The sequence below is a fragment of the Pseudorasbora parva genome, chromosome 14, assembly GCF_024679245.1.
Source record: "Pseudorasbora parva isolate DD20220531a chromosome 14, ASM2467924v1, whole genome shotgun sequence".
In the NCBI taxonomy this organism is placed as follows: domain Eukaryota; kingdom Metazoa; phylum Chordata; class Actinopteri; order Cypriniformes; family Gobionidae; genus Pseudorasbora; species Pseudorasbora parva.
This window is the reverse complement of record NC_090185.1, coordinates 20486915-20499681: the sequence shown is the minus strand read 5'-3', so window position 1 is coordinate 20499681 and position 12767 is coordinate 20486915. Positions and strand designations below refer to the sequence as shown.

The 12767-nt window shown below is 37.3% G+C and overlaps 1 protein-coding gene across 5 annotated transcripts in view; it reads left to right on the top strand.

Moving 5' to 3' along the window:
* Positions 1-416: 416 nt before the first annotated feature.
* Positions 417-12767, top strand: part of cdc14ab (cell division cycle 14Ab) — a 45334-nt gene continuing 32983 nt past the window's right edge. For 2 of the 5 annotated variants that reach the window (XR_010897880.1, XM_067415798.1), the window contains exons 1-5: positions 418-978; positions 1974-2064; positions 2669-2744; positions 7686-7778; positions 11078-11157. Coding sequence is in view for 4 of the 5 variants with exons in the window: in XM_067415798.1 (XP_067271899.1) it covers positions 882-978; positions 1974-2064; positions 2669-2744; positions 7686-7778; positions 11078-11157 (437 nt within the window). In the remaining variant the exon portion in view is untranslated. Of the gene's footprint in view, positions 979-1973; positions 2065-2668; positions 2745-7685; positions 7779-11077; positions 11158-12767 lie in introns of all 5 variants that reach the window. The other 3 variants (XM_067415797.1, XM_067415796.1, XM_067415795.1) reach the window with 3 other exon arrangements.

Here is a 12767-nt window from a genome sequence, read left to right as displayed (position 1 = left end):
TGTTCTTGTCTGGCTACTCTTGTGTTCACAAATATCTGCAATAATAATAAAAAGTGTACATATATATATATATATATATATATATATATATATATATATATATATATATATATATATATATATAAAATATATAAAAATAAATATATCTATGATAAAAATATATTAAAATAAGGATAGATAGATAGATAGATAGATAGATAGATAGATAGATAGATAGATAGATAGATAGATAGATAGATAGATAGATAGATAGATCAACAAAACAACAACACAAGATTGAAACACGGCGTGAGTTCGCAGGTTGATGTCTCACTGAGAGTGAAACAACTTCTTGTCCTCTGATTGGTCGAGTGAGAGTTAACCCGAGCAACAGCCTTCCGTGCAGCTGGTTGGACAGCGCAGCACCACGTGACGCCCCTTTAAGATCTTTCTTGACTGTCTGCGACCATGGCAAGGGAAAGATTTCCATGTAATGACCAGGGCAGAGTAACCACGCGAAGGCTCGCGACTCATATCTGCCCAGTTTGAAGCGTAAACGGATATAAAATACGACGAATGCTGGTTTGACTATTCACGCTAGGGGAAAAAAGACTCCGGTGCTGATCATTCACGCACTTTTACGCGGGATGTCGAGATGACGCACCTTGAGTTGTTTTAACAGTTGCAGATTTTTTTCCTTTCATTTTACGCGTGGAAGAATACCACAAGATTCAAGTGCCTTATTCACACGTTTCACTGGGCTTTTTTGCTCTTGAGCTACTCGGAATATTTGCGCCATCAGTTAAGAGAGAAGAGAAGTTGCATCGGTGTGAGGAAACGGATTTTAAACCAGCCGTAGTTTGTTCTCTTAGAAGTAGCTGTGCCTCACTCGCGCTCCGTCGATGACTCTAGACAACGTAAAACATTCCGCGATACTTACAACCTTATTTAAAATGGCTGACGATAATGATTTAATAGGTGCCTCTGAGTTTATTAAAGGTGAGTATAAGTTTCGGGTGATTTTCTGAATTGATAACTTTGATTCATTGTGTTGCCTCAGACTTGACTGTAAACAGTGACCTCACACTAACTTAAGTTATACGGTGTTGTTTTTTTTAAATCACCCTTTTAGCAGAAATGCAGCGTTTTATGTATTTGTTGATCTTTTTAAATATTTTTGCATTAATGGATTTGGAAAATGTTTTGGAAAAAATTATAATAAAAAAATTGTGTGTGTATATATATATATATATATATATATATATATATATATATATATATATATATATATATAATATTGTGTGTGTGTGTGTGTGTGTGTGTGTGTGTATGTGTGTGTGTGTGTTATACATAAACCCTGTTACAATGAAAACTATTTCCAATGATTTAAAGTTTGATTAAAACTGTATGCAAACCATGTCATTATGACAGCATTCTTTGAGGACAAGTGTCTTATCTTTTTTTAGCCAAGGACATTCTGAAATAGTCTGTTGTTATCTTGATTATGAAAATTGTATATGCATTGTAATTTAAGCATTATAGTCTATTACTAATAAACACTTTGAAGTGTCTACAGGCACATGATCAATGTAAACCCTGTCATTCTTTTATACCTAGTATACCTACAACTTATATAGAATTTTTTTAATTGGCAAAATGCAGTTTATACCTAAATTTATGCTTGAAGACATTCTTAATCTGATAGAACATCATCTACTTCATTTAATGACCCTTGTGGATTCATAGATAAGTGGACACTCTTGTTTTTGTCTAATCTGGTGAGAAAAACCCTTCGTTTACAGAACATGCATAATTTTCCTCTTATCATATTGACTAAAGTTCAAGTAATGCAATCATTTTTATTTATCCATTTAAAGCTACATTAAATCCATTGTTGCACTGCATATGATTAAGCCTGAATCAATATCTCTGAAGAGTATTAATAGTAAATATCCAGCTTGTTTAATTGACCATGTGTATTTTTTCTCCCCCAGATCGACTCTATTTTGCAACCTTAAGGAGCAAACCGAAAAGCACTGCAAATACTCATTACTTTAGCACTGATGAGGAGTTTGTGTATGAAAAGTGAGTTACCCCTCCCTCAGTCGTCTTTCAAAGCCAAAACCCGCAGCAGGCGAGAAATGCTGTTACATAACTTTTTAATCGAATGCATCCTTTAGGAAAAGTTGCTCTTTTATCTCCAACGTTCCATAATGGACCTGTCAATCATTTATTTAGAATTTCCGGATGTGGGAGGATTAGCAAAAAAAATGGAACTGGTGTTCTTCACATCATTCTGACAGAATTAAACGAAAACACTTTTTTGAGACTGACATCTATTGATGGATTGTGGTGTGTTTTAAGGGCCATGATTTTATCATAATTGCACAATATAATGTTCAAACTCAAAAAAGCACATTTGAGTTGGCAACTTTAGTGCTCGTATTTTGAAGTTACAAGAATGACTGATCCATATATATAGTACATATCCATAAGAGACAACAACTTTTTGTCTTTCTTTGCCACTTTAACACCAACAGTGGCTTGTTTCTAGGTGTTTGGGCCTCAGATTGAGGCCCCAGGGCCCTGAGCAATAGTTGATTTCTTAAATAAGTGTATGAATAAGTATATGGTTTTCTTCATTAAACAATGAAGTGTCATGATATTGTTCTCTTTTTATATTTTATAGCTTTTATGCAGATTTTGGACCCCTCAACCTCGCAATGCTGTACAGATACTGCTGTAAACTCAACAAAAAGCTCAAGGTGAGTCAAACTTGATTATTACGTTCCTCCTGAAGAATGTGCAGTATGTAGCTACAACAATTAAAAAAAGCTGAGGAATTTGCTCTCACACTCCCTTTGGTGGATATTTTAGGCTGTCTGATGTGCTGACGTTTCCTTTGTTTAGAATAATAGATAATACGAGGAATAAACTTCAGCTACAGCTAGAAAACCTCCCTTTTAGCTCATTTTACGCCATATCTGTAAGGCAAAAATCACCTGTGCTCATTTTAAATAATAGCGACTTTGACCAGAGACTCAATGGATATATCATGTACATCTTTAGCCATGTGCCTCCTGTCTTTTTTTAGTCTTTGACTTACCTGTCCCAGCATTTTAATGTGGGCTGTGAGTGTCTCCTGAGACCACAGAATGTTCTTGGCTCAGGGCCTTTATTAAGATCAGCAGTTCAGGCCATGAAGAAATTTCTTCTTAAAGGAATATTCTGGGTTTGATACAGTTGCTTAATGCTGATTACCACAAAAATTCATTTCCACCTGTCCCTTCTTAAAGGTGCAGTGTGTACATTTTAGGGGCATCTAGCAGTGAGGTTGTGAATTGTCATCGCTCACCCCTCCCTTTCGAAACACATAGGCCATTATGTCTTGCGTCCTTGGTAGTTCAGACTTGCCAAATTCGACTCAGGAGAACGAACTAACGAGGCCGGTGATTAGACTACATATGGTGACACATTAACAGTAGTATTTTTAAATTACCCAGGGTTTCTCATCGGCTATTGACGCTTGCTGATTGGTGCGAGATGCATTCTGGGATACCTGGCTATTTTAAGTCAGCTCAAGTCACCTCTTGATGCATCCTCAATAAAAGGGGCGGATCAAAGACACATCAGGGAATTTGAGCTGTGCTGGGCTAAATGTGAACTTTGAATTGGAACAGTACTTGGGCAGCCACTGATGACGTTTCACATGCCCACGAGAACACAAGTACAGACAAAGAAACGGCCACGGTGGCCGACACAGGACACGTCGCTGTGCACACTCACATTGGCGGCCTTTGCTAAGTTACGAGGCGATAAACGTCGACGATATACGCGTGTGAAAATCGTCTCGGTGTGAACAGGCCTTTAGGTAATAAAAACATAACGGTAAGTTATGTAAGGACTTTATACACCATTGAATACATAGTTATGTATATTATATTGCATTTATGTTAATATATATCCTCATAAATGATTTTCACCTTTAAAAAAAAGAGCAAAAAATATACCTTACAACTGATGAGCTTACAATGGAACTGAATTTGTAAATGATAAAATACTGTTTCAATGGTAAGGCAACAATACCTAAAGAAAGAGTGTTCAAATAAAATAAAATCCCTTACTAACCTTTTCTGTGTGAATTTATATCCAGTTTTACAACTTTGTTGCCATGACAAAGCAGTAAACAATACAATGACTGTAAAAACAATTTGTACTGAACCCAGCACTATTCCTTTAATCCACAATTAAACTATATAAAACCAAACCTCAAATCTGATACCTAGTCATTGAGCAAGTCCACTCAACCTGTTGTGTTACGCCAAGAATCTACTTCTCTCAACCTCTCAAAGTTAAGTCTTTATCCAGTGATTTAGTAAGTAGTCATTTAGTAGTCACTTTGATATAAATACTGTTCAGGGACAATCTTACTGGCCTTGCACAATGGTACATCTTGTTCATTTTGGGCATTGATCCAATCAACTTCCCACTAGGCCAAAGTTTCTCTATTCAAGTCTGACTTTTTCTTGCATTTGTCATAGAACTTAAACAGGATATTAGCAAGGTATCGCCTACAATCTACTTCAATCTCTGTGCTCACGGTCTGCTGAGAAAGAGAATTGCTTATGTCACCATCCCTGATCTCTTAGGCCTGATCCTCACTTCTGTCCAGATGCAAACAAATGTTGGGATTAGACATGACCTTTTTCCTTTCATCCAGAATTTAGCAGCAGCCACTGGCATTGCATTGCCATGTGGTTCGTTCGTGTCCTAAGGATTTATGGAGGAAGATTAGATGTCTGAGTACTGCTCTGCCTGCTTTAGTTGTAATGGGGAGGGGCATGGGAGCCATCCCAATCCTTTAGTTCCCGAATGTTCTATTTTATTGCAAATCTCAATGTTAAGATATGTTTAAAAGGTAATATTATTTTGGCTGTGGGTAGCAGTAGGTACTGCTTACTCTGGGTTTTTACTAGTTGCTTTCCAAAACCTAGTGAGCTGTCTTGCTTGCTACTACCTACACAGGCCACTACCTTCTAAGGTAGTATCCTAACTGAAATGGAACCGCATAAGTGACTGATTTGCTCTACATAGGCGGAACTTGTGTGCCACACAAAAAGTTTTACATGAGCGCATTGCTAAGCTGTTTTTATTTGCAATATTATGATTTTTTAAATTAGAATATTTTTCAATATTCATTTCTTCACTCATTTCTTTTGTCCACCATCTTATTTTATTAACTTGCCACAATGCATTCTGGGATTACATTCTTCACTTAGGATACTATACTATATACTATGTCTTCAGTCAACCCCCTGTCTTTTGGAACGTGCCTTCTAGATGTGCAGCCTAGTAATACAAAGCTCATTTGGTTTTGTATCATAGATACAATATTCTTCTCTTTTAGCAGTTTCAGCTTTCAGGAGCATAAATTGTGTCGAGTTCACCAACGCCAACTTTAATTTCCTATTAACCTATATTAAGAGAACAGCGAACAAGTGGACGAAACCCAAAAGCACACAAGAAGTTTATAGTGTGCATGTAGTGTTTAATTCTGTCCACTGTCTAAGGTAAAGGAAGGCGTTTGAATAATCAACCATTTTATCTTTGTGTTTTGTTGTGTTTCTAAAGCTGGCAAGGTGTAGTTCTCTCATGTGTTCATGTTGTGGAATATTAAAGGTAAAGTCCCGTGGTAAAAGCATGATGTGTTTACTTCCTAACCACTTTCACTACGTCTACACCCATCCAACCACATGTGAATGTCCCCGCCTGTTTCTAATTTACAAGTTGTTGCCTTGGAGATTACTTTTTTTTCTTTCTAACCTTACCAGTTTCGGGCCTACATGATTGGTTCTAGGCTGCAGAAACCACATAGCAAAAAGGGAGCTTTTGGTAGTATCTGTTCTGGTAATATTTGATTTTTATCAGATCAACTTTCTAGCATTGCTGAGTGGAGCTTGTGCAATCTCATGCTATTTAAGTGCAATCTGATAAAAAAAAAACACACAGTCAATCTTGAAATTGTTTTTGACAGCATTTTCTTCTTCTCAATAGTATAGCCACTTCTTGCATCTGGATGTTGCTATTTTAAATTAAAATGAACTCGCTGGGCGATTGTTAACCTCGTTTTGCTTAACAATTTGCCTGGAAAGTAACAAAAGGTTCAACTCTGTGAGAACTGATGACCTGTTAGAGAATAGCTAGAGAAAGGGATAAGATCTTCAAACTAGTTGATGTTCAATATTGTTTTGCTTATTGAATTAACTTGGAAAGATAAAAGTGCTCAACCCTGTTACTATGACGCTGTGAAAAGATGACCTCTATATCTTCACTTTCAAAACTAGTTTGCATTCAATATGGTTTTGCTTATTGGCTTGTCTTGGAAAGATGTATGGGTTCAACCTTGTTACTGTGACTGTAAGAAAAGATGACCTCTATAGATCTACACTTTCCAATTTAGGGGACTTTCAGTGTTGTTTTGCTTATCGATTCAACTTGGAAAGATAAAAGGGTTCAACCCTGTGAATTTCTGAAAATATATTCTTAAAATGTATATGCAAAAAGTATTATTTTTTTATATAGAGGTTCTCCTAAATCAGCTTAGAGCTTTGGAAAATTAATTTTCTTAGTTTTTCCTTTGGTGTATGTCTCTCTTTCTTTTTGGGGGCGGATAGTAGGTGGACAAGTTTGAATCCTCATTTGTTGTGCCGAGTTCACTGTTATTCCACCCCAATGAAATTTTTCACTGCATCATGTGGAGTGAAACGGGAACAGATGCTTTTAAGTTCAGCTCAGATCCAGCACAGATTATTCTGAAGCTATTGGCGTGTGCCTGTGCACGAGTTGCCTTTTAGCAGCTACACGCTGCCTCTCTTGCACACACATTTTGGCTCACCTGCAGCACCTCCATGTGCGTTAGTGCAGCTGCTGGGCCAGATGCGGCAACATCTGTCTGCAGATTCCCTCATGTTAAACTCAATTGAGTTATCCAAAATGCACCTCAAGCTAGTTTAAGCAGGGGGAAAAACAGTTTTTAAATGTGTGGAATTTGTTGGTATTGAGATATTCGCTGATGAGATTCTCATAACCCGTTTCCCAAACATCTAACCAGTCATGTTAACTGTAAATGGGTTTGAAGTGACTTTTACATTAACCAAGATTTTAATCTTTAAGACAAACCAACCAGTTTAACGCTTGTTGCAGTTTTTTCATAATGTTAAAAAAACAAAAAACAAAGTGTTATGCAGTGGTTAGTGATAATTTAAGGTTGTGTTATAATAGCATTTTAATGAAGACTATATTTGAGTTTCTTTAAAATGCTATTCTAATTAATCGATTTTGGGTTTCATTAAAATCGCATTACTGCAGGTTTTGTTTTTTGTTTTAATTACAGTTTTGTTTCTTTAAAATGTCATTTAACGATTAATGCCGTTTTGTGCTAATGCGTTAAACTAAAACTTTAATAATTTATGTAATTCTTTATTTTATATCTATTGAAAAGTTGAACAATTGTTAATTTTTATTTCGTTTTAGTAGAGTTTAGTAACCATCTTAAGTGATTGTCATTCATTTTCATGAAAATGTTTCAGTAATGAAAACTACATTGAGCAGTTGATGTGACGCGAGCTATCTAAAATAAATTGCATATTTGAAATGTATTCTTGTAATTTGCTTGCGGTGTAATGCATTTGTTTTTTTGTTTCTAGTCGTTTACACTGACCAGAAAGAGGATTGTTCACTACACCAGCTTTGACCAGCGCAAAAGGGCTAACGCTGCTGTGCTCATCGGTGCTTATGCTGTGAGTATTCCACCTCTTTCTGTCTCTGGCGTTAATTACTTTCGCCTGTCTCGAGGATTAATGCCCAGGATGGAATCTGTCATGACCCTGCAAATTAGCCACTCAGCTGTTTCCATCAGAACCAGCAATCCTCCCACATCGCAGCATCAACAGCAAATTTGTATGTAGTACGAAGTCTTCTCGGATGTTTGCCAGCGCCCTCATTCCAGCCTCCCCCTCAGAAAGAGCGACAGACTGCTGACTGACTGGTACATCCCCCGTGTTGTGGCAGCACAATAACTGTGTCCTTGACTGGCTCTCATGCCATTTTGTCTTGTTCCGCTGCATTCATTCATATATCCTATCACGTACACTGTGGCTCTTGTGAAACGGCATGAGTGATGCCAGTCGATCGCGCCATTGGACAGCTCCACTCTTCCTGTTCCAGGCGCGCTCATGGGCAGATTTATTGCTCAGATGGCACCGTTGGCTTTGTGAAAGTCACAGGTGGTGCCAGCTATAATGTGGGTCAGTGTATCATTTTGATAAACCCTCCATGTAAATGACTCCCCAGTGCCTGAGCCCTCTAAAGGGTCATGGCACCAAATTCTTTTCTGCAAATATTTGAACTCTCTTTTTCTAGCATACACATTTACTCAGGTATATTCAGTTTATTTGTACTGACAAAGCAGCTACTGTCTCCCAATGAGATAAGCTCTGGGAGATAAAAACGTTTCTTTCCTCATGAATATTGATGAGTCCTGAATGGCAACACGGAAAGGAAGTGCTATGAGAGATACTTCTCCAGTTTCCTTCGAAGAAGCCACTGTTACCTTGTTCTTACTAGAACCGTAAGTTGAAATATTAGGGAACAAAAAAAAATGTGTGTTATACAATTTCAGTATCTTTTGTTGTTGTTTATTTAGTTTTTTTGTTTTCTTGTTTTCTTCTCCTCCTGATCCTGGGCTATTTCATTGGACGAGGGCCATGACGAGTTATAATCTGGCTTTTTGTATAATCTGATTTAGGATTTAGAAGTGGCATGCAGCCATTGCATCCCAACTGTCCAGTGTTGGATTTTTGTAGCTGCGACTCATATCTCTACTTATATTTTTTTTGGCTTCCCTATCAGAGACTATAAAGCTACATTCATACTGCAGTTGAACATTCATCCAAATTATGGTGGACACCATGCTCGGTCCCCTTGTCGTAAACAATAATAATAATTTTTATATTTTTATATATATATATATATATATATATATATATATATATATATATATATTATTCAAGTGGAAATCAGTTAACTAAATGTGCACTTGACTGACTGCTTAATTTGTACTTTAAATAGAATGTAAATATTATTTACACAATTTAATAATTAAGATTGTGAATGTGAATGCAAAAATGTGTGGCTGGCTATTATATAATTTAATTAGAAGTTAGTTGGCATTATAATGAACTTCACAAAAAAAAACCTGATGATGAATCTCAAGAAAAGTGGGCTTCTTTCCTAGCAAACCTGATCTTTGCAATTCTAATTATCTTGCAAATGCCTCTCAAAGTTGGCGTGCTTCCTCAAAAATCTGTCCACTAGGAATGCTCACATTTACCCTTTCAGTCTAAATTTATTCTGACCCCTGATCCTGGTCTTAATTTAGCTGTCTTAAATGGAAACTCATTTGAGCTACCTTCTTAATCCCCAACCTCTGGAGACGGCTGTCAAATCTTGAAGATTCTCTCCTGTAAACTCAGTAATGTCCTTAAGATGGACTTGCGTTTTCTTATATACTGCTGTGATCATCTCCAAACTACATAAAACTGTGGTTCTGCTCCGTGTGGGCTTTCCTGTCACTCTTTGCTGCATGAATGTGCTTTCAGAGTAATTTGTCTTTCTACTGGCAGTGAATCTTCTGTAAGTAGGTTTTTATTGATCCAGCCTTGTGTGGGATGAGCTTCTCTGGCAAGTGCAGATGTTTGCTGCTGATCTGCCCTACAGTAGACAACCCAGTTTTATCATGTGAAGGAAATTATTTGTACTGGTTGAACAGCTGGGGGCCAAGACATTCCATCATTTCTCTGGGTCACATAGGGCAGTAGGGCGCAACACAAACAAACAAACAAGTGCTGACCCTTCTCACGGGACTGAACTTAATCTGCCGAACTGTTCAGCTAATTGTTCGTTGGTGCATATTTCATGAGCTTGTGCGCAAATGATAAAGGTCTGGCCTCCTGTCGAATGAATACAGCCTTTACAAACGGTCACTTGAACTCTTTAATGTTGTCAAGTACTGGAGAGCTTAAAAGATTAGTTCATGGAAAGATGTAAATTCTTTTATTTGACGTTGTTCCAAACGTGTGACTGACAAGAAAAATAAGATATTTTGAAGAGTGTGCAGGTTGCTTTTTTCCATGCAGTTACAATGAATTAAGGCTGTCAAGCTTCATAAGATGCAAAAGCACCAAAAAATGATCATAAAGTGGTCCATACAACTTATATTCTGTATCTTCTGAAGCTGTATAATACATTTTTACTGTATTTTTAAAAAATTAGTTTTTTCTTTTCCCATATGCCCGTTTTTAAAATTCGCAATTTTAATTTGCAGTTTTTGAACAGTCCCATTTTGACTCGCAGTCGCATTTCTTAATGTGTCTTCCACATCCAAAATAACATTACTCATTCACACGTCATTCTTAACTTGTGTAAAGTACGAAATCTTTTTACGCTTTACTATCCCTTTCCTGAATTTTATGCATGTTGTACAGTGTTGCTGTTCACATACGTTTCTTTTTCGTGTTGCCACTGCCCTGCTGCATTCTGACACCAAGCCATAGATATGTTCAAGGAGTGAGCAGAGATCTTATTATTGAGCTCTTTCTCTCTGGGATGTCAAGAGGGATTGGCGTTGATGAAGGGATAGATGACCGCTAAAACTCGTCACTTCAGCAAGTCTGTGTGTAACTGCCACACTGTGCCGTGACAAGTCGTCCCAACTTGAGAAAGGCCCCATTGTGCTGAGCCACAGCATCTCATCTGTGTGACACATTCTGCCTGAACATCACTTTCCTGAAAGTACATTTGTGTAGGGGATAAAGACAAACATACATAGACAGACATAGATAGGAAGGCTGTTGGGAAGTAGTGATGTCCGATTTACTAGCTCTTTTCATTTCATTTTAGAATTTGCATCTATTTATATTTTGCTTCAGCTTCATTTCAAGTACATACATTTAAAAAAAGAAAAAGTTTTACTTAACACACTGTTACCATTCAGCTGCGTTGCTGGTGCACTAATGACATTTCCTGTTTCATGTCTCAGGTTATTTACCTGAAGAAAACACCAGAGGAAGCCTACAGAGCCCTGATTTCAGGCTCCAATGCCTCATATCTTCCCTTCAGGTAAGATAGCCTCATATCCACATCATCTGCATCATGGGAATTTACTTGACCATGTTTAGTTCTTGCTCATTGACTCATTTCTCCCACTTTCTCTCTCTCTTTATTGCACATTGCATTCTAATCTGATTTTGCATTAAATCTTGTTTCTCTTGTGGCTCACAGTTTTTTTTTAATGCCATTAAACTCCTTTGCCCAGATTGATAAACGGATGGAAAAACATAAATTTATTGCACATGAAGCCGACATCTCTTGCCTTACTCTAACTCTTATTGGAAGATGTTACTGTTGTGTAATTTGTTGTCTCCACAGTTGGTGCGGGTTTATTATGACTCGCCGGCTGTGTCTTGGTCATAGAAAATTTATTTTTTGCCCATGTATTTATCCATATATTTGGTGTGTCCTTGCTTTAAGATGCCATTTGTAGCTCCAAGACACCCCTCTGCTGTTTCCCAAAATGACAAGGAATTCCCATGGACATATTGCCATCTCCTAAAACGCTGTCATTCCTCTTTTAAAATGACTGTCATATCAAAATCACAGACGCCCATTTTTCATTTCTATGTAGTTAGTATTCTAGGCTAGTCAATCCTCTTGGCTGTTTGTCAGCACCAGATGAGATTTGACCCCTCAGCTCTGTCCTCCCTATTCACTGACCCAGAAACACAAAAGTCTTAAGTTCACCCAGTCCAAGCACATAGCTGCAGATTCTGTTATGCTTGCATATATTATGAGGGACACAAAGAAAAGGCAGGGTGACCCATGGCCTCAATGAACAGAAATGCTCATTGTTGAAGTGGGCTCTCGTTGGCTAATGATTCAGAGCCGCACACACTGAATAGTGAAGAGGCCTTCATTTTCTGAATCTGCGATCTTCAATGCAGTCTCACTCCATTGATGCTTTTATACATTTATGGAACAGGCCATATATCTGTACTTTCTGAGAAGTTGTAAGTGATATAGATTAGCTATAGCTTCCGCTATAGATTAGCTCTGGCCTTCAAACAGTTTGTAAACGTCAGTCACTGGCGCAAACAGGAAACCGCTGATTTGTTTTTTACTGTGCAGTAATTAGTGTTTTTCCCAAAAGGCCTAAGTCACTCTTTTCTATTCTTCATAACATGTCATCAAGGCAAAACCTTTTACTCATTGACCACCACTGGTCTGTGAAACAATTGACACTACTGAAGAAGGAATTACATTACTCATCGGTTGGTTTATTGGTCAACACATCTATTGGTTTTCCTTCTTTGTGGGAAGTAATTAAAATGCTCTTGCACTGTTTGCTTCTTGAGAGATTAAACTTAAACTGAGGCCTTTCTGAATTACATTTTGTTTTGAATTAATTAAAAATGTTCCCATAAAATTGTTACACTTCGAGATAAAATGCAAAATCATTTCATTTCATTCTTTTTTTTTGCCTTTTATATAACCTTTCATGACTGAAAACCATTACTGCTCCTTGGGCTTGTCTACACTTGTAGGGAAGCAACTACTTATCTTCCCCATTATATTTAATGATCAGTGGCATCTAGGTAAACCATTATGCCATATTTTATTGTGTACACGACATTGTAACATGGATGGTACACTTTGTTTTATGGACCTGGTTA